Genomic DNA, 22299 nt, shown 5'->3' with positions numbered 1-22299 from the left:
GCTCCTCCCAGACACATGCACACCGTGTCAGCTCTTGTCAGAACAAACCTAACAGTGCAGGTCATCCCCATAGTCTTCCTCACCACCTCCTCCATAGGACTGCCCTGCCCAGATGATTTTATAATCAACATTCATTAAATTGCATATATAAAAAGGTGAAACGCCTGTGAAATACCGAAGACACTCTGGTTTATCAGCCCTTTAACTCAACTGGAGTCAATTATAAACTTAAAAGGCTCGCTCATCATCACACATCTGTTCGCCAGTTTGTATAAGCAATATGTTAAGCGGAATAAGCTGTTGATCATTTTGCTGATTTATCATATTATTTTGTTTGTTAGGGGTAGTGTAGTGCGAGTTACCCAACGTGCCTTGGGAAATGTGCGTATGTAGGCAGGCTTTTGTGCATTTATTGGAGACAATGCAAAATGCCAGAGATGGTGCAAAATCTCGCGGAGATACGCACATTCTTAAAGGCTTGTTGGAGAGGACGTACTGTATAGCATGGTGGCCCCTCAAATTTCAGCAGCACCCTGTGCAGTGCTAAAATTCAGTGCCCCTGACCCTTAATGCTCCGTTCTACAGCATTGTTTGGGCACCCCCTGCCTGCAGCATGGTACCCAGTGTGACCACTGTATAGTGACTAGGAAAGGTGTTCAATTCCCTGGACTGATGATGCGCACATTATCCATCAGGACTACCAACTTGAATGAAATATTGGGGGGGGGAGGCACAGATACCATTTGAATGGCAAAGCCCAGCAACTTAGGTGGCAGGCAGCCACCTAAAATATTTTAATGGGGGGGCAAGGGGGCTTGGCCCCTAGGAGTTGGCTCGTATGTTCTCCATGAGATGTGAATGTGTCCAGTGGCTTGTTGCTGGAGGGGATGGGGAAACAGCCCCTCTGAATTTCCTGTTTGCATTGGAAAGACATTCTCTATTGGTGCCAAATATTACAAACTAAATATTATGAGGGTACCTTAAGAGTGCAATTCTAGGGCCTCTTGGAGGGAGTCCAGTGAGCCATAGGATAGATTGGATCTACTCTGCCAATGTTACTCTGAGGTCTGAGTGGGAGATCCAATTTTTAGCTTCCCTTTCTGGAGGTTCCACCTCCCTTAGCATCCTGGTTCAGCAAACGTAGCTCTGATGTCAGTGTGCCAGGCAGAGACTTGGGTCTCTGGCATCTTCCCAGACCAGACATGGAATTTAGACACATTTCTGAGCGTATCTAAACCTATCCTTTCCCTTTCCCTCCCATTGTTTTCAATATCCTGTGCCAACACGATCAGGGACAATTTTTTTTTTTTTTTTTAAAAGAACTATTTATTCAAAAGATATAAATACCTCTTAACAAAAATCTGCAGCTGATTTACAAAAAAAAAGAATCATCGTACAATAAGATATGCACAAAGTTCAGAATACAATTAATACATTTCGAATGGATCAGGGACAATTGACGCCGAATTCCACAATATCTGGAGGGCACCACTTTGGCCCATCAACATCAAGATCCATGGGTTCCTTGTTCCTGGACTGTGAGGCTATAGGATGGGAATGAGGAGCCTGTGGCTCTCTAGATGTTGGTGGGCCCAAGTGGTACCCTCCAGCTCCCATCTGCCCCAATCAACATGGCCAGGGATGACAGGTGTTGGAATAGAATAACTTCTGGAGGGCTACAGGTTCCCCATCCGCAATAAGGGCAATAATTGGAAAGGAAATGGGATGCAGCATACCATACCTGGACTTAAGAGAGTCACTATAGCTCAATATAGTTTCTTAGATGAACTAAGAAAGAGATGCCCACTGAGGAGCAGATCAGGCTCAACAAGGGTGGAATCTACACACATGTACAAAGCATTCTGAAAATGCTTTTTTGTTTTGTTTTTAAAAATACATGTACAGTACATTTAATTTTCCACACACTTACAATGTTTTATTTGCAGCTGTATGCAGCTGACATTTTCCCGGACATTAATGGGATTTCAAAGACGGAATTGATGTCCGGGGGTGGGGATTTCCAAAATGCGCTTTGTCCTAGATCTGAGTCAAGTCAATTGAAAACTCACAGGATTTGGGGGGGCTCAAAAAAGGGGGGAAGCTGAACAACTGGGGGGCATTGTCTAAAAAAATAGCTCAAGAATTTTGGGGTCTTACTAAAAAAAGACAAGTCAATCAAAAAATCATGGGATTCTTTTTGCTCAACAACTTGGGGGGTTGTCTAAAAAGAAAAGTTGCATAACAAGGTATTGAACTTGTGTTTCAATTGTTCAGCAATTTCCTTTAACAAGAACTTTTGGAGTGCCCTGGTGAAACAATCTGGCAACCCCAGTAACCATCTGACTGATGGGTATCTGAAGTGTGCATGCACACGAAAGCTCATACGCAGAACAAACTTAGTTGCTCTCTAAGGTGCTACTGGAAGGATTTTTTATTTTATTTTTTTATTTTGTTTTGACTACGGCAGACCAACACGGCTACCTACCTGTAACTGGAACCATCTGACTGTTTCAGACACAGGGCCTTTCAGACACTTAAGCGAAGGGGACCGTTTTGCAATGCGTGCATTTTAGTAGCGTGTACAAATGAGCCGCGGCTTAGCTCTTATCTGCGAAAGCGAGCGCGCCCTGTGTGTTTTCTGGACGGGGCTTTTCGCCGGTGCAAAGAAGACCTGGCTCAGGCGGCAGCATCCGCAGCATCAGCATCATCGCCGCCGAGCTCCCCTCGCGCGCCCCCTTCTGCCTCTCCCGGCGAAGCGCAGGCAAGGCCCGGCCACGTGACCCGCTCCGGCCCTGCCGCCGCTTCCCTCCCTCCCCCCTGTCGGAGCGGAGCGATCCGAGGCAAGCAGGCGAAGAAACAAGATGGCGGCCGTCGGCGATCCCGAGCGGGACGCCGGCCCTTCGCATTGAAGCCCCTCGGCCCGAGCAGCTCGCCGGAGGCCCTCCTTCCCCGGCGAGGGAGGGGGGGCGGGGAAGAAGAGGGAGAAAGAGCGCAACCGCCCGCTCGGAAAGCCACCCGAAGGCCCTCGCGCGCACACACAACCACCCCCCTCACCACTCTCGGCCAGCGCCCAGCGATGCGGGGCCGGCGAGGCAGGCCGCCCAAGCACCAGCAGCCTGCGGCGGCCCCGGCTCGGGCGAGCACCCCGGCTCCAGCAGCCCCGCCGCCGGGCCCTATCGGGGGACTCCGTTCCCGCCTGAGGGGCAGCAGCCGGGGCAGGTGGGCGGCCTCGGCCCAGGCGGCTGGGGCTGCAGGGCCCAAGCCGAGGGGGGCCGCCGCCGCCGCTGCCCAGGCCTCCCCCTCCGCCGCCGCCTCCTCAGTCAGGGGAGGCGGCAGGAGGAAGGGTGGCAGCGGCAGCAGCAGCAGCACCCCTGGCGGGGGAGGCAATAGCGGTCGGGGCAGGGGCAGGTCTGCTGCTGGAGCGGCGGCGGCGGCGGGAGGAGGAGGAGGCAGCCAAAGCAGGGCGCCCGCCGCCGCCGCCTCCGGTGGTGGTGCTGCTTCTTCCTCCGCTCCCAAGAGGAGCGGCCGCAGCAGCAGCAGCCAAGTGGTTTACGACGACCATGAGAGCGACGAGGACGAGAGCGCCGTGTCCGACGACGAGGAAGGCGAGTCCGGGGAGAAGCCCGACTCCGGGGAAGACGAGGCCGTGGCGGAAGAAGAAGAGAACGACGACGACGACTCGGATTACCCCGAAGAGATGGAGGAGGAGGAGGACGACGACGCCAGCTATTGCACGGAGAGCAGCTTCAAGAGCCACAGCACCTACAGCAGCACCCCGGGTACGGCGAGTGGGGGTGGGGTGTTGGGTGGGTCTAGGGCCCGAGGAGTGGGGTCGCCCCCCCACTTGTTCCACCCCGGAGCCCATCGCGTTAGGGAAGGGTATGGTGGACGGGTTTTGCTTCAGGTGGCGGGTTAATGGGGCGGTGCTGAACCCCCCCCCTCCGCCACGGGGATGCGCGCGGCAAGGGGGGCAGATGTGGGGAGAGGGGCTCCGGCAGGATGAGGGCAAGGTGCGGGAAGCCACAGTGGCAGAACTTGAGAGAGAGAGAAAATAAATAGCAATCCTGGGCTACTTGTTCGCAGGAAGAGGAGATTGCAAACATGGTCTTAGAACAGGGGTTCCCAGTTAGGGGCCCCATCCGTTGCCTCCCTTCTCCCAACTTTTTTTTTTGGTCATTTTTTGCATAGTAATATACATTTTATGGCCTGTTGTGTTGTTGTTGTTGTTGTTTTGTTTTAGTACATACCACTCTCCTTTGCTTATTAGGGACTACCCTACATTTTGTGCAGGGAATTGCTTTGCAGAGGCAGCCACCATCAACATGTTTCAAAGCGGGGAGGGAGGGTTCGTGGCTCTTGAAAAATAGGGGGTCATTAGAATAGGGGTCCACGGCCCCATCCCTTGCCCTACCCCTCAATTATTTTTGTCATTTTTGCGTGGTAATATCACATATTTTATGGCCTGTTGTTTTTTTTTCTTAGTATACCTAAACTCTTTTGCTTATTAGGGGCTGCCCCACATTTTGTGCACAGAATTGTTTTGCAGAGGCAGCTACCATGCAGTTATCAACATGTTCCAAAGTGAGGGTGGGGTGGGTATCCGTTGCTCTTGAAAAATAGGGGATCCTCAGTAATCAGCTAATTGGGAACCACTGTCTTAGAAGAATCAATTGGGGCTGAGCAAAATAGCAGAGGAAAGGGAGCTCGTGATGCTCAGGGAACAGAAGCGGAAAGTATCTTGCAGACTCTTGACTTTGTACAAAACTAGGGGTGGTGTTTACAAAGGAAAGCAGTGCATTGGGAATAGAGATCGACTTATTGGTGGAAGCGCAGTATGGTTTAAATCATAGCATGCAAGCCCATCACATGCATTTGTAGTAATTGAAAACATTCAAATGGATATCTTTTTATTTATTTGTTTTCATTCACCAATTTTTGTTATGCAGCAGTGTTTGCTTCCAGCTTGTTTTAAAGAGAACTTGTGGTTTTTAATTTTATGGTGACCTTGCCAGTTCAACCATTGGAAGAAATTATATTCAACTTTTTATAACAAGTTTTAAGAGTTTGATTGTAGCATGGATCATGCTGAACTTCTGGCATTTAAAGAATGTTTTGGGGTTTTTATTTTTAAAAAATGTAGATTTAATTCAGCAAAATATTATTGCTTAAAATCTCACATGCTTAACTTTCCTTACTTGGTGGCAACTATTTTTATATACTTGCATGTGTTTTATCAAGTATGTAAACAATCAGGATTGGCACTTATATATTGGTAGCTGTGATTGATATGACAGTTCTGTGCTTTTACAGTTTGACAAGGAAAACCCCAGTGTGGAATAGCTTACATTTTACTAAATATGCCTGTACAGTACAGTGGCTGTGTGAAAGTTATGGAAGAAAATCGGACCCATTTTTCATCTGTATCACAACATCGAAAGACACACTTTTCTATATTAAAATGAATTTTGAGTTTTCCAAGAGGCGGTTAATTGTTAAGGTGCTTTATAAAGGCAAGCTTTCCTAATTCACAATATGAGAGTGAACACTGCATGAACAAGTTTTAAAGTTTTGTTTAGCTGTAATGGTTCCTAGCTGTGGTTTTTCCCTTCACTGTGGCTTTTCAATGGCAAGGGATTATTTCATAGTACTGTACTAATAATATTTTTCTATATCGACAACATAGGAACTGAATTTTGATCCAAGGAGACCTTCATAATTGTTCACCTGTAGAAAAGCAAATGTTAGTGCTGTTTAGTTTGCTTCTATAGTGTATATTTTAATTTGGATATGATTCAGTTTCTGAATGGATTTGAATAAATTCTTAACACAGTTCTAAAATGTTAATCAGATCAATTCAGAAACTGAATCATACCCAAATTAAAATATGTATTGTTTTGTATCTAATTTGTGTTGTATGCTAACATTGTGCCATTGATAGATATTTGATGTCTTGCAGTGGAGATGACTTTTACACAAACACAGTGATAATTCTAACAGTTTTTAAAAGAGTTAAGAGTTGGTGTTAAGGGTCATTCCATATCAAGTGATCCAATCACATTTACCTTGCCATTTTATATTGCTTTCACTTTCAGTTTCCTAAAAGTAGTATAAGAGACGGTCCCAGATCTCAGTTTTAAATTTTTTATCCCATCCTGTTTTTGAGTTATGAGGGTTTGAAATTTCAAAAAATTGGCAATTTTGGTGTACACAAAAACCTTACAATCTCAACCTAGATTGAAATATGTCAAAACTAAAAATACGAATCTCTTCAGAACGTCATTTGCTTTAATATATGTGACATGATCACCTTACTTTACATTTAAAGTTGAGTTACAAAATTTTAAATTTTAAAAAGTGATTAAAAATGATATGTTCAAAAATTGCCAAAAATGTATTGATTATTTAATATTTCTAAGTGCTACCTGCAAAATTTCATCTTGGCATCTCAATGAGATTACATTAATTGTGTGTGTGTGTGTGTATAGTACAGTACATGCATGTCTGCCTTACTGGGTTCTATTTAGGATAAATGGGTCTTCTTGGAGTAAAATATAACAGAATAAACTAGGCTTCAAAATATAATATCAGTTATTTTTCAGGCATCTGAAAAGCTAGTCAGGCTTTTCCTTTAAAAATGTGTTTCAAAGCAGAGTGATAGTTTGCTGTTGCTTGATAGAATTAACACTTGGAAAGCATTATTGTTTGTACTTCATTTTATGAACTATCTCAATTCTGAGCTGAGTTCTTAGTTTTTTGCCCGGCAAGATAAAAATCGTCAATTTATTATTATTTTTAATTTCCAACCTTCATAACTCAAAAACGGGATGAGATAAAAAATTAAAATTTTAGATTTAAACTTAGTTTTGATCATTCAACAAGTACAATATATTATGGAAATTGGATCACATAAGGTTATATATATATATATTTTGATCACTTGACACGGAATGACCCTTAAAACAAAACAGCCAGATTTACTTTAGAGGTATTTCTTGTGGCTGCTGCTTCTTTCTGACAGTTGGAGTCAGGGGTTCCTTGTTTTTACAATGGCCAATGATGGTCCATCAGTCAGGTTCAGTAGATACTTATGTTTTTGTTGTCCTGGTTCATCAGCAGCGAGGTGGTATACACTTGTCAAATCATGCCTGCCCTGCTGCTCCCCTCTTTGCTGAACAAGGAGGAAACAAACCAGAGCACTGGCCTAGAGTTAACAAGAAGCAACATAATGCTAATCCAGTGCTGTAGTTTGTTTCCTCCTCATGTGGAACAACTGAAGAGTAGGGCAGGTGAACTTGAACAATGTGCACCTTCATTCTGCTGGCTTCTGGTATGACATAGTTTGTTTCGCTTTGCCATAATCTTTTGGATGTGATGGTGTACTGGATGGCAAATATTGCATCCACCTGTTGACATACTTGGTGCAAGCACACCCACACCCACAAACACACCCTAGAATGTGTGTTGTTAAAGTGCTGTATCAATGTTAGAAACTTATGTGTATAAGCTAGGTGCCAAATGACTCCTTAAACCAAGGTTGCAGTTGCCAAAATGGAATTTCTAGTTGCCATTTTGGGGCAAGACAGCTCTAAAGTCTTGTTTTTCAAATGATAGACTGACTGACTGATTCTCAGTTAAACACCTGGCTAGTTCAAGACAACAACTTTGAGCTAGGTTAAGAGCTTTGAAACCTTAAAGAAGAGAAGACGATGTCAGGGACAGTCCATGTATATGTTGGCCTATTCTGATGTGGTGACCACTCCTGCTCAGGCTGCACAGAAAAGGCAATTGGGTTCCAGAAATGCATTCCAGTTGTTCAGATAAAATATAATGGATAGAGTTCTACAGGATGGGGTATTAGTGTGTGAAAACAGTCCAGATCCAGTGATCCTCAGATGGTGAAGATGTCAGGCGCCATCCCAGGCATCTTCACTTGGTCACAAGTGGCCGAAAGCTAATTTCGAACACTACTGAGAATGTGATGTTTCTGGAAAATAATTCTGAGTAAAGTGGAGTGACTGATAATTCAGAGCAGTGGATGTTTCATTTTGTAAAATTTACATTATGTCGATGAGCACTGTACAACAGTGGCCCAGGGATGTGCTAATATGTGCCTTATAGACTTGCAAGCTCTTTTCTTCCCCGCTTTGCATACAAGTTCTCCCTCCGTTTGCTTTTCACAGGCAGTGTTAAGACTCCTTCAAACTAGAGTTTGTTAGAAGGCAGCTTTTCAAAGTGCTATTCAAGCTAACCATGGTAAGTGTAAATGCTGATGGAGAAATAGCGCATCTTGGTAAGCAGAGCAGGGGATTAATGTGCAAGCTTGTAGGTGATTCCAATCTCTTACCCACGGTTAGGGTAAGGATTAATATTTTTTGCAACATTACAAAGCTTTAGTAATCCATACCGTGACCTCAACAATGCACTCCTTGGAAAATGGTGTAAAAGCTGGGGGTGGAAGAAGAGATCTGTTTAAAAGTTACCCTTTAGCAACTGGTGCTCTGTTCACATTGATATGTTGTAGTTGTCATTCAAGATCACAGTGGGCATGGTTATGCCGATTGTTGATTAAACTTCACTCACTTTGACTGGAAAAACTCCACCAACGGTTGCACGTCCTACAGTCACATCACACAGAATTAATAGGGTTTCTGCCAAAAGTGGGCAGAGGTGCCTTCCAGTATTTGATTACCTTTGCCCAATTGACATGTCAGTTGCAATATATATCACTCTGGGCAGAGCTAAGGTTAGGGGTTCTGCTCTGTTTACGTTGTATGCACTCTTCTGAGGTCCATTGAACCTCCCCGAGAATTTTCATTGCAGAAGTGAAAATTCTCTTCACAATCCATGAGTTGGTTAGGTTTACGAGAACACCCAACTTAACTGTCACATGACATAAATCGCTAGGCATGTAATTAAAGCTTTCATTCAAAAAAGGCTTGGATTAAATAATAGTTTATTTGAATAGGATGCCAGCCCATTTTGGCATTGATTGCACTCCTCTTACAAAATCAAGTTCATAGTTTGGAAGTAGTACTGGACTTGGCCTTGTTTTAAGATGCCACCAGAAGTGCTTTCACCCAGCTTTGGCTGGTGCATCAGCTTTTGCATTCCTCTTACAGTCACTGTCACACCTGGCCACATTCCTTTGTGCATTAGTTATATGCTTATTGGGGCATTCTCTGTGACAGTACCTTAGATGTGGAACTCCCTGCTCTAAGAAGTTAGGTTATCTTCCTCCCTCTTTGTATTTTGCCAGGAATTGAGGACATTTCTTTGTGTCTGCTGTTGCTTTATGTGATTTGTTTATTGCAAGATCCAGCTCTTCCTCCTCTTTGTTCTTAGATGTTGCTTTTAGTAATGGTTTGTGCAATTGTTAGTTTTTTTAAAAAAGGTGGATGATTATTTTATTTTTGTGCTTTTTAAATACTTTGGTCAGCCACTTTGAGCAACTTCTTTTGGAAAGGAAAAACAGAGTATAAATTTTAGTATTTTGGTATGAATGAATTAAAATAAACCGCATCTCAGATGGTGACAGGAGATGAAGCCAGGCCTCATTCGGTAGTTACATTAATGCAAGAGAAGGCAGCCCATAAGGTACCCTTGATCCATGCAAATCTTGCATGGCTTGTGGTTTGTAAATACCTTAAGAGTTTATTCGCAACAAGAGCACTATAAAGTTTATTTTTAAATGTAGGTTGGCAATCTAAGAATACTTGTAATCTGGGTAACTTGTGAAAGGCAACTGAAAAGATCAGAATATCAGCACCCTTTCTGAACATGTGGGGGGGAGGGGTGCATGATTAATGTCTTAAACTAACAGTAGTTAACGTTACTCACAGTTCGTTCTAGACATCTTGACAAACCACATTTTTCCAAACTGAAAGCTTCACAATTTCTTAATGACAACCCAGGAGGAGGATGTGCATTTGCAAACCTTAGGTTCACTGTGGCTTGTTCATGTCATGCAAACCATGGTTTAGCATGGTTTCCTTGCAAAGAATGCATGTATATTTTTTAGCATTTGTGAGCTTTCATTCCTTGCGTGTGTTCCATTAAAGAGATTTTAAGATTACCATTCTTTGTTGATGACCAGAAATCTTAGTCTGCTAATCATTCTAGGACTGATCCTCAAACTATGAGTGGCTTGGTATTCTGATGTGCACATGAGACTTTGAAATAACATGTCTTCAGTGTATATTAAGATAAATTTTTGTTTAAACCTGCTGCTAATCCTATCCAAAGACTGAAAGTGGATAACTGGTAATGTACCAAAAGTAAATAAAAGCATGTAAAACAAGCTGAAGTGCACAGAATGAAATCTCATTCATTCATTGCAGACTTAGACCAAGCTGTCAAAATGCAGAAGTTTTAAAACTTCTTGCAGAATTTCTGAAAGATGTCTAACATGCAGATTTGAGGATTCTCCAGGAAAGAGGAGTGCAGAGTCATGGGGAAACCAATAGGCATTCCCCTTTGTGTATATGTTGCACTTGATGTACTGTTGGTGTTGATAAAGATTACAGAAGGTCATAAAAGAGGAGACAGAACTTAAAAGTGCAAGGAGCAAATACATATTTACAGTGGTACCCCGGGTTACGTACTTAATCCGTTCTCTGCATGTGCAGACCGAAACACCACCACCCCCGCAAAAAACGCTCTGTGCATGCGCAAATTGCGCGCATGTCGGGTTGTGCTTCCGGGTTAGCGGAGTTCATAACCCGAAAAGTACACAACCTGGAGCATACGTAACCCAAGGTAGACTGTATATAAGTTCACATTTATATCGCCTAAGCTTGGCATTAGATCTGAAGTTTAATTGCCCAAATCCTAAAAGGAAATTTTGCATACAGTACTCATGCAGGTGTGTGTCTGGGTACACATTTCCCTTTAAACATCTGCATCTTGCTAAACTGGCTGGGTATATCTTTATGTAAATCAGGGAATGTGCATTCTCATTCAGGACTTTTGTGTAACTAAAGCCTCATCCAATCGGTAAAGATTTTTACAGTCTTTGGCCTCCCATCAAACTTATGAAGTTGGCCATGATTATATTGTTTTTATTAAGCTTTATATGGCAGACAACTTAACCCTGTTGTTAACAGTTCTCAAAATTGGAACCCTGATAACCCTGACATGTGCTGAAGTCCATTACACTAAAGACCCACAACCAAACTAGCCTCATAATGTGAATTAAATAATAACTTTTCAGAGCTTTGTTTTGTGAACCAGTAGGGCAGCTGTTGGCTGTACCCTAACTTCTATAGTCAGCTGTAGCAGAATTTTAAGTGCAGAGTCATAGCTACGGCATGTTGAGTGTATGTTGTGCTAAGTTTCTCTGCTTCCCCCCAACAAGATATATGCAGTTATCAGGTTTAAATCAGGATGCATCCTGTTAACAGGTTAACTGTAGAATTCCCTCTGCACAGAATTGCATCTGGCAACTGCACTGTATATAGCTTTTGGCAAATGCTGAAGATGCACCTCTCTACCCTGGTCTAAGATGTGTGTTTTCAGGATCCACCATATTCTTGTGACTGACATTTGTTTTAATGGTTGTTAGTTATGAATTTTAAATTGTTGTAACCTGCCCAGGGACCTGCTAGCAAAGGGCATGTGATAGTACTAGTAATAATAATAATAATAGTGGTAAAAATACTTGTTTTTGTTTTGTTTTGCTTACAAATTGTGACAGCTGTTTTGTTCTGTTACCATGTATGTGTAGTATAAAGCACATGGTATGTGAACTCTCAAAAGACCTGGTTCACACACTTAGCTGTTGATGATTTTAAAATTATTGAATATTTCATGGCTCACACCTGAGTGTATAAACTGTGTTGAGTTTATTAAAATTGAGTCTGAGGCAATGAGACACAAAATATAAACTCTGTAGGGTTGCTTTTGCTGGGCCACTCACACTTGTAAACTTGGCAGTTGCTAAGTTCTGAACATGCACCAGCTCTTAAGTTTGACCTCTTAATTTCTAACTGTGCAAACGTTCCAGTACTACAGAATGTGCACATATGAATAGGACATCACTGACCAATTCAGAGCTATTATAGCTTTCTCAGGTGATAGGCTTCTGTGCTTAGGGAGCTTTATTTTTGTGGGGGATTGATAGAATTGAAACACAAGATTCCCAACTGCAATTTGTCCCAAATTTTGCAGTAATTTATTGACAAATCAATAACTGGAATAACTCACAGGCACATTACAAGTACAGGATGGATGTAGTTGCCTCCTCATGGAAAAAAAGTTCATTATCACTTCAAGAAAGTGATTTTTTTAAAAAAAGAACTATTGTGTTGGAGTTATTTGGAATAGTCTTCCCCCACAGACCAAAAACTAAGAAGGTCAGAAAAGTACATGGCACCATAGACGTGGGGTGTCCTCATAAACAAGGGCTGTGATGGATACTAAGGTTTAGGAAAATGGTGAAAGCCACCAGGCTTAATATGTCTCTTAGAACAGCATTTGATATCTTAACCAGACTTTATTTAAAATGGAAAACTACCGTACTAAATGTCATTTGGTGCAGTTGAACTGGATTACTATTGTTGTTGTTGTTGTTGTTGTTGTTATTATTATTATTATTATTATTATTATCTGCTGTTCTCATGAAAGTGAACTAAATCAACTTACAAACACATCATAAACACTAAAACCAAATTTAAAAAGCACAACCAATGAAAACCTAAACAATGCATCTCTACAAATAAAGGACTGGTCTTACAGATCCTGCTGCACTAAAATAGGCCACAATTACTTGAAGCCCTTCAAATTAAAGACCAAAAGCCCTGGTTTAAAAAAAATAAATTATTTTTAGTTGGCTCCAGTGTTTGAAATTCCCCAGGTGCCAGACACGTTTTGCTACTGGTGCGGGTCCAATTGAGACTATGGAGATTTCTGGGTGCCAGGTTGGCGACCACCATTTTAAAAGCCTCTGGCTTAGTTCATAGTTAATACTATTTCCATTTCCCCTGTGTGTTACTTCTTCTTGCATACTGGGGACCAGTGGATTGTTGTAAGAGCAAGCTACAATCAAGCAATGTCGTTGAGATCATAGAATCATATAATTGTAGTGTTGGAAGGGATGCTGAGGGCCATCTAGTCAAACCTTCTGGCAAATAGATATTCCGTTGTGACAACTGTAACCTAGAGCCAACAAAAAGGGGGGTTTCTGCTCACTTTTAATTTTCTTTAGAAAGGCTTTGGATCCCACAGCATTTACAACTAGGTAAAGGTAAGAGTGGGACGCGGGTGGCGCTGTGGGTTAAACCACTGAGCCTAGGGCTTGCTGATCAGAAGGTCAGCGGTTTGAATCCCCACGACAGGGTGAGCTCCCGTTGCTTGGTCCCAGCTCCTGCCCACCTAGCAGTTCAAAATCATGTCAAAAGTGCAAGTAGATAAATAGGTACTGCTCCGGCGGGAAGGTAAATGGCGTTTCCGTGCTCTGCTCTGGTTCGCCAGAAGTGGCTTTGTCATGCTGGCCACATTACCCAGAAGCTGCCCAAAAGCTCCCTTGGCCAGTAACGCGAGATGAGCGCCGCAACCCCAGAGTCGGACACAACTGGACCTAATGGTCAGGGGTCCCTTTACCATTAAAGGTAAGAGTAAGGACCCCCGGACAGTTAAGTCCAGTCAAAGGCGACTATGAGGTATGGCACTCATCTTGCTTTCAGACAGAGGAAGTTGTCAATAGACAGCTTTTCCAGATCATGTGGCCAGCATGACTAAATCGCTTCTGACACAACAGAACACCATGCCGACTGCCAGAGCACACGGAAATGCTGTTTACCTTACCTTTACCCAGGCATAGGCGAACTCGTCCCTCCAGATGTTTTGGGACTACAATTCCCGTCATCCCTAGCTAACAGGACCAGTGGTCAAGGATGATGGGAGTTGTAGTCCCAAAACATCTGGAGGGCCGAGTTTGCCTATGCCTGCCTTTACCTATTTACCACTACAGTACCTTGAATATGTTTAAGTGTTTCACATATCTAGTTGTTACACTACTGCTGTGAATTCATACAGGAAAGGTTTTTTAGCTTTGGATATACATCTAGTTTGCATAGATTTTATTTGTGTGTACCTCTGGATGTTGCAGGAGCAACAAAACTAGTGGAAATGCAAGACACTTTCACATCCTCTGGACTTTTACATCAAAACTACTCTGAATTTGACAGCTAATTGCTTTTTTGTGATCAGAGAAACATTGTATAAAATATGGATGAGTAGCTTCAGCAAAAGAGAGATATATTTTAAATGGAAACCATAATCCAGGGTAAACTGTGTTCTAGATTTGAGTGTATCAGAATGCAAACCGCTGCAATGATTATTTAGTAAAGTTTTCCTAGAGTGCTGTGATTTCTCTCATTTGCAGTTATTAATATGGTTTTGTTCATCATTGAAGAGAAAACGGAACATTTCCAGCTTTTGCAACTGAATTACAGAGTTAGGAAGGAAGAAGTGTTTTGATTTTGTAGACAAATAGAGGGAAATTCATTTCAGATTTTACTGCAGCTGTTCACATTGCCTCTTCACTTTAAAGAGCAAGTTGATTTGTAGGCAGTGAGGAATGTGCAGTGAAAACCAGAAAAAAACAGCTCAAGCTGTCATGCAGTCATGGCATATATGCATGTCATACCTCCTGGACTGAAACCCTACAACATCTGGGAAACAATATATTTTTGTAATGTTTTAGTTGAACTCTTGAAAGCCCACAGATTCAGCAAACTTAAACTGGTGGCACAATGACTCTTTAGATCTCTTTCACTCCTATCAATATCTTAAACAAGAAAAATGAACATTAACTTGTCTCTCACATAATTGAAATTTAGGAGAGGACACAAGATCTTGGCTTGGATTGTGCTCAGCTAAGTTCTGCTTTAGGTAGAGAAAAGGAGAAGGAAAGGCAATTTTGGCTGATTCCTCTTTTCCCCTGAAAAGTTTAGGATTAGTGGTGTTGGAGACTACATGGAAAGAGAGAATCAGATAAAATGGTCACCTTGTGGTGGTGATGGTTCTTAATTAAATTTCTATATTGCCTTTCATCTGAGGATCACAGGGCAGTTTACAATATAAAATGGTTCCTTTGAGAAATTGAAAGAGCACTTCCATTTGTAGAGGGGTAAGTTTTGTTCTAACGCTTGTAAATGACAGATGTTTTCATCAAAGGAAAGTCATGGGTAAAAGTGCAACACACATGGTATGTTAGTTTTTATTTAATGTAGAAGAATAACTGCCTATGTTGAAGTGTAAGTTCAATACTTTAAGAGGAGAATTTTAAAATACAACTGTGTAAGATCATTGGAGTGTGCGAGAAACTTCTAACATGGTTCTTATTTCACATCACATTCATTGTATAATAAGTGAACTTATATCCACTTCTGTTTCCTGTTAATCTTTTATTGTTTCTTTCTACTTACAGGTAGGAGGAGACAAAGAGTACATCGTCCACGTTCTCCAATACTGGAAGAAAAAGATGTCCCTTATCTTGACTTGCCTAAATCCTCAGAGGACTTAATGGTGCCTAATGAGCATATAATGAATGTTATTGCCATCTATGAGGTACTGCGGAACTTTGGCACTGTCTTGCGACTGTCCCCTTTTCGTTTTGAGGACTTCTGTGCTGCTCTGGTATGCCAGGAGCAGTGTACACTTATGGCAGAGATGCATATAGTGCTTTTAAAAGCTGTTTTACGTGAAGAAGACACTTCAAATACTACCTTTGGACCTGCTGACCTCAAAGATAGCGTTAATTCCACATTGTATTTCATAGACGGGATGACGTGGCCCGAGGTTCTGCGGGTTTATTGTGAGAGTGACAAGGAATATCATCATGTTCTTCCTTTCCAAGAGGCAGATGACTACCCCTATGACCCGTTGAGAATAAAATTGAAGTCCTGCATGTTTTAGTGGATCAGTTTCTTACAACAAACATTGCACGTGAGGAATTAATGTCGGAAGGTGTGATACAATATGATGACCATTGTGAGATTTTTCACAAACTGGGGGATTTGCTTTGCTGTGAAACTTGCTCAGCTGTGTACCACTTGGAGTGTGTGAAACCACCTCTTGAAGAGGTACCTGAGGATGAATGGCAGTGTGAAGTTTGTGTAGCACATAAGGTGCCTGGTGTAACGGACTGTATTGCTGAAATCCAAAAAAATAAACCATACATTCGACATGAACCTATTGGATACGACAGAAACAGGCGGAAATACTGGTTCCTGAACAGGAGGCTTGTTATGTAAGTAAATGTTCTAAATACAGTAACAATATTGGTGCATGCTGGATTATCTAGAAGATGGGATTTTCTTTTATATTGGGCCAAAAATGTGTTTTATATCTCCATGCAATATTAAAGAAATTGCACTGCGGGGGATGAGGAGCCAATGGCGAAATGAAGTGGCCGTCACTAAAAAATACCAGGCTCATGCTTACAGTGTTTCAAAACAAAAGTTTGGGTTTAGAACCGTAAGATCTGGTCTGCCAACAGAAAACTTGTGTTATTTTGTTAGTGTTTGTATTTAATGTTTTTTGAATGAACAAGCTTTAACAGCAGTATTGCAATCATACCTCGGGTTGCGCTCGCTGCAGGTTGCGCTCACTGCGGGATACGAACGCACCAAACCCGGAAGTACTGGAATGGGTTACTTTCGGGTTTCGGCACTCGCGCATGTGCAGAAACGGCGAATCGCAACCCGCGCATGCACAGAAACAGCACTGCGGGTGGCGAACGCGCCCCCCGCATGGATCGGTTCGCAACCCGAGCATCCATTGTACTTACTTTCTTTTTCTCCAAAGTGACAATTTTTCTAACCCTGAGAATACTGCTGAATTTTTAGTATTTTGGGAATCCATTCTTTCCTTCTTATCTTGTTCATAACTTACAAATTCAGGCCTAGGCATTGACTTCACTCCTGCACTCAGTCAGAAGCTGTGTTGGACATTTGGCTTCTGAAAAACTTTTGCAAACCGGAACACTCACTTCTGGGTTTGCGGCGGGAGCAGATTTGCTCAGCAACCTTGCCATTCGACAACCACAGTACCACTGTACTTCATATTTTGAAGAGTCTTGTATGAATCAACCGTTGGACCTTTTTTCAGTGCAAAGTTGCTGGCTTTCTCTGTAATCCCACATCCATTTGTAGGCATGTGATCTTACCACTAATGAGTACAGTAAAGATCTGTAGAAAGAAAAGATGGCACTCTGGATAAAGCCCTTGTACTTTGATCACTTGAGAGGACGTATCTGCTTCTCAAGGAGTTTCCTTTACCATGAAGATAAAAACTCCCATTGATTCCTACCAGATTCATTGTTTTTGCTATTCACCTATGATGAGCAAAAATTGCCTCTAGGCAACAGGGCAGAGGATTTTTTATGAAACTGAAAAACTTTTCTTTTTTATTCAAACATCTTATGCTGGTACTTGAGAAAAGGCATGCCATTAAAAAAAATTGTAAGCAGCATAGGGGAATGGGCCGATCTTTGACATGGCTCATTATTGCTTGTTTTTAAGTCTGCTATAGCAGTATAGTGTTGAATATAGATAATAAATTTTTAGAGAACAACTCTTTACTTTGTTTCCTACAAGCATATGGCTATCGTTGATATCCAAATGTCCAAATGCAAACTGCATTTAGTCTTAAGAATATCATAGTAAGTAAATTTCAACCCCTGATTTACAAACCTGGCTTATTTTCAATTACTAGTTAAAGATGAAGTGCAGTTTAGAGTTCAGGTGTAATGCTGAACACTGGCTAATCAAGAATGGAAAATAAAGCTTATGATTGCCTCCTCGCATCTGTGCCAGTGGAGAATCATACGAATCTGAGGTAGACCCAGGGTGGATCTAAACACCGGGGGGGGGGGGGATGCTATAACTAAGTCAGAAATTAGATCGTTTTAACAAAAGAAAAAAATCACTATGGAAAACTTTTAAAATTTCCTGCTCTCCGGCGCCATCTGGTGTTGCCTGTGTATAGCGCATTCAATTCGCTGCTTCTTTATTAATGTAGCTGAGTCCCCTTTCTATGTAAATTCTCAATATCAAAAGATATTGCCTTAAGCCATGTAAGGGGGGGGTTGTTGAAAAAATTGTTGTTGTTTTTTACTGAAACATAGTAACAGTTCAGTGTCTCTGAGACTGCCCAGTGCTAAAATTTAAGTGCCTCATCTTCAAATTTAGGCCAGACTCTTTGGGTGCTCTTGATACTTCTCCTCTTGTTAGGCTTCTTAGATATTTTGTTTAAGACTGCAGTGTAAATTTATAAAGAGATAATCACACATACTAAATTTGCAGTGCACAATAGGGAAATGAACTGGGGGTCTCCCATATCAAATTCTGAATGGAAAATGCATGTCATCAAACTATTTACTTACTATATTTTTCTATATGTACTATATTCCACTTTTCAGACAAATGTCCCCCACCCCACCCTACCCCCCAAGCTGCTCACATCAGTTAAAAGGGATGGCATTGCCATCAGGCTTGCAGGAACACACAGGGAAAGGGAAATGGGAAAGGTAGGAGAGGGAGGTCAGTCTCTAATGCCAGAACACAGTGGTGAGCTATAAGTGGGTGTAAGAGGGGGGAGCACAGGCTGAGCTTCCCTTGCTGGTATTCTTTATTGAGTACTAGTGGGCATTTCCTTTTCCTTTGGCTGATAGATAGGGCCAGAGTGTTCTTTTCCTTTACTTCTGCGGTCCCTGGGCAACTGGCAGTTGTTGCTGCATTTCTCTGGCAGGTAGTGTGTGGGGAGGAAGCTTCTTAAGCAGCTTCTTTTCTGGCCAATGAATGAGGTCAGCCTGGTCTTTACCATGCCATGATGAAAATGAAGCAACCTTTCAGGAGCCTTGGTCCCTTGGCAGAAGCCAGTGTGCTGGTTTCAGCTCTCCAGTCCCTGGGTTGACTCCATACTTGCTACAGGTGGCGCTGTGGTCTAAACCACTCAGCCTCTTGGGCTTGCTGATCAGCAGTTTGAATCTGCGCGATGGGGTGAGCTTCCGTTGCCCTGTCCCAGCTCCTGGCAACCTAGCAGTTCGAAAGCACACCAGTGCAAGTAGATAAATAGGTACCACTGTGGCGGGAAGGTAAACGGCATTTCTGTGCACTCTGGCTTCCAACACGATGTTCCGTTGTGCCAGAAGCGATGTATCATACTGGTCACATGACCCGGAAAGCTGTCTGTAGACAAACACCGGCTCCCTCAGCCTGAAAAGCGAGATGAGTGCAGCACCCATATTTAACTTAACCATCCAGGGGTCCTTTGCCTTTTCCTTTACCTTTACCATACTTGCTATCAAAACTGATTCAGCAAAAACTACTTTTTGGGGTAGAACATATGCTGCCACCTTGCACCAAATCAAAGAATTAGTCCATTTTGCCCCCTAGCATTGTCTATTTTGAGGGGCAGTGGATCTCCAGAGTCTTAGGCAGATGGCTTTCCCATCCAAACCTGCTGCCTGGTCATTTTTAACTTTCAGTTGAGCCTGAGACCCTCTGCGTGTGAAGCATGCGCTCTGCCACTCAACCTCTGGACTCCATACCAATTGCATCAGGCAATCATGCAGACATCTAGATACATGACAAAGAAGTAGACACTTTAATTCATATGACTTCATTGTTTGCAGCAAGACATATTGTAGGCTGAGGTGCGCAATAACTTAAATGCAATTTTGTATGCAACATTAGGATTAAAGCCATTGCATATAGTATTTCATTGCTTGTTCTTCCAAGTTTCAGACAGGGTGGAGCAAAGCAGGAGTGATTGAGCCATGTTCAGTAACATATTGGTCATTCATTCATAGTAAAGTAGGGTTTCTTGCTTATCATGATGTGTGAACAGAGCCTATGTGCAGCCCCATTGGATGTGGTATTTTCTCCCGTGCCTTCTCCACTCCCTCCATCCTCTTTCCCACCTTAAGGGCTTTTTTTTATATCTTTCATCTTTACTCTCATCTCGTTGTATGTACATTTGTTACTTGCTTCTTGGATTTATAAAAAGAAGCAAAGGTCATATAATACTATTAAATTTTAAAAGTGAATTATTTCCTCAGTGCATAGTGTGGATTTGTTAAAGTGGCAGAGCATTATTTTTTCAGACCATATCTGTAATTTTTGCTTTGGAGCACCCCCAAAGATCAGCATGATATCGAAAATAAGAGAATGGGCAGGGTCAGTCATTACAGCAAATTTCTTCTGGCTACCAAGATTGGCTAAATGTGATGTAATGTAATAATGCCTGTACCCAAAGTGCTTGCCCTCCACTTAATGATTCTGATTTGTGTGAAATAGACAGTTTAATTTCGAGTCACCATATTTTTGCTATACAGTTCCAATTCATCAATAATTGGACCAGATTAACTGGTTGTACAGGACTTCATGGTGAATAAAACCTATGTTGAGATTTTTCTTAGGTGAGAAGCCACAGAACATTCTGGAAGAAATATTCCTTCGAATGATTTAGTGTCTAATTTTTGAAATTATCATCGAAATTCCTTTTGTATGGGAATGTCATAATACTTTATAGTATGGTACGGTATAGTAAAGAAGCATATTATTTGTGTATGGGAAAGGGAAGAAAATGTTTGTGTTTTGTGATAATACAATTCTTAAATGTGGCAACTCGTACAGTTGAATTATGGAAGAATTGAATTATGTTATCATAACATTTTTTTGAGTTTCATAATAGTTGTTTGTGGTAGACTAAAAATACATGCTCAACGGTGAACTTATGGTATGAACTCAGTTATTCTTTTCATTCCTGTTTCTTTCCCAATATATACATATGTTTCATTGCCATTTGTCTCATAAACAATTATTCTAATACTGTCACAGAGAGGAAGATTCAGAGTGTGAGAAAGATAAGAAAATCTGGTACTATAGCACAAAAGTCCAGCTGGCAGAATTAATTGAATGCCTTGACAAAGATTACTGGGAAGCTGATATCTGCAAAACTCTGGAAGAAATGCGTGAAGAAATACATCGGCATATGGATATAACAGAGGACCTTACCAATAAAGCACGGGGTAGCAACAAATCTTTTCTTGCTGCAGCAAATGGTAAGAATCTACAAAACTAATCCTGAATTGCTAACAGTACACAATGGATTATCGAGCACATTTTGAATTTCTACCTCATTGACCTGTATTCTAGTGAAGAAAGGTTTATGAGAAAAAGGGCATGTCTGTTAAAATTGGGAAGGCCAAGTTCCATGGACTGCATTTATAGTGCCACTGGAATGCATATAGCCTACATTTGAGAAGGTTCAATTAAACCTGTTAGGCCTCATAGATTTTTTCAGGGAAATGGGCAAGCATTGGTCCAGGGCTACCCTTGTTGCTGCCCCAGAAAAAGCGCTAACCTATGCAGTCTTTGTTTTATAGTGCAAAAAACATGAGAAACTGCAGGGGATTATATACAGAAGGATGTGAGCGGAAGGTGACTTCTCTGCTCTTTTCAGTAGGAAACAAATTGAATGGTGTTGGCTGTGGAAGTGTGTGTGTGTGTGTGTGTGTGTGTGTGTTTAAAGATAAAATGGTATATTTTTGCTCTTCTGTAGGTAAAATATGATTCTTCCTCTGACACCTGTAGTCTACAGAGCTCTTCTTATGACTTTAAGCTTGTCTTTTTCACTCCTAAATATAGCTTGCTGTAGTGTGCCTTTGAAATAGTCGCCAGTATAGCCTAGTGTTTGTCCATTATCAGTTTCCTTAGTTGATCATAATACCTAGTGGCATTTACAAAACCTCCACTGCTTTATAGAAAATAATACTTCAGTCTTCAGTGTCAGGGTCAGTATGGGCAAGACCTGCTCCATACTTTTTATTCACAACCATCCCTTCTTGGCAGTGTTCTGTTTTGTAACAGCTGTAGCAAATTTTCGTTTCTTTGCAAACGGATGGATTACTGGCTATATTTAGGCTGGGTGCCTTAAAACAGGGCAACAACTGGAGACATATCTGAGGACCCTATTTTGCAGTGAGCATCCTTTTGGAGAAACCTGCCTTTTGGAAGAGCGCAGCTTTCTTCTCAAGTCTGCACTTGTTTCAAACCAAATGGATTTCTTGGTGGCACTAGGATCTGTGTCTAGTTCTAGAGCACTGAAAACATTGCAGCAGATAAATAAACTGAGGGCAGGAGCAGGTCAGATTGATTATCATCCTTGTTGGAAGAGTCGCTAACTTGATGTTTCCATAATCCCACAGCTCAGCCTTATTTTTCGGTCTTTGCATATTTGGAGCTAGATTAATGTCCAGGAGCCACAGATTTGTAGATCTGTTAGGTTACTATA

General features: G+C 41.9%; 1 protein-coding gene across 1 annotated transcript in view; it reads left to right on the top strand.

The window, feature by feature from the left end:
* Positions 1-3557: 3557 nt before the first annotated feature.
* BPTF (bromodomain PHD finger transcription factor) overlaps positions 3558-22299 on the top strand; it is a 67208-nt gene continuing 48466 nt past the window's right edge. The window contains 4 exon segments of the mRNA XM_033138889.1: positions 3558-3779; positions 15428-15874; positions 15877-16249; positions 20844-21067. Of these exon segments, the coding sequence (XP_032994780.1) occupies positions 3698-3779; positions 15428-15874; positions 15877-16249; positions 20844-21067 (1126 nt within the window). The 5' untranslated portion in view covers positions 3558-3697.

The sequence above is a fragment of the Lacerta agilis genome, chromosome 2 (assembly GCF_009819535.1).
Source record: "Lacerta agilis isolate rLacAgi1 chromosome 2, rLacAgi1.pri, whole genome shotgun sequence".
In the NCBI taxonomy this organism is placed as follows: Eukaryota; Metazoa; Chordata; class Lepidosauria; order Squamata; family Lacertidae; genus Lacerta; species Lacerta agilis.
The sequence above is the reverse complement of the archived record's forward strand: the minus strand, read 5'-3'. Positions and strand labels throughout refer to the sequence as shown.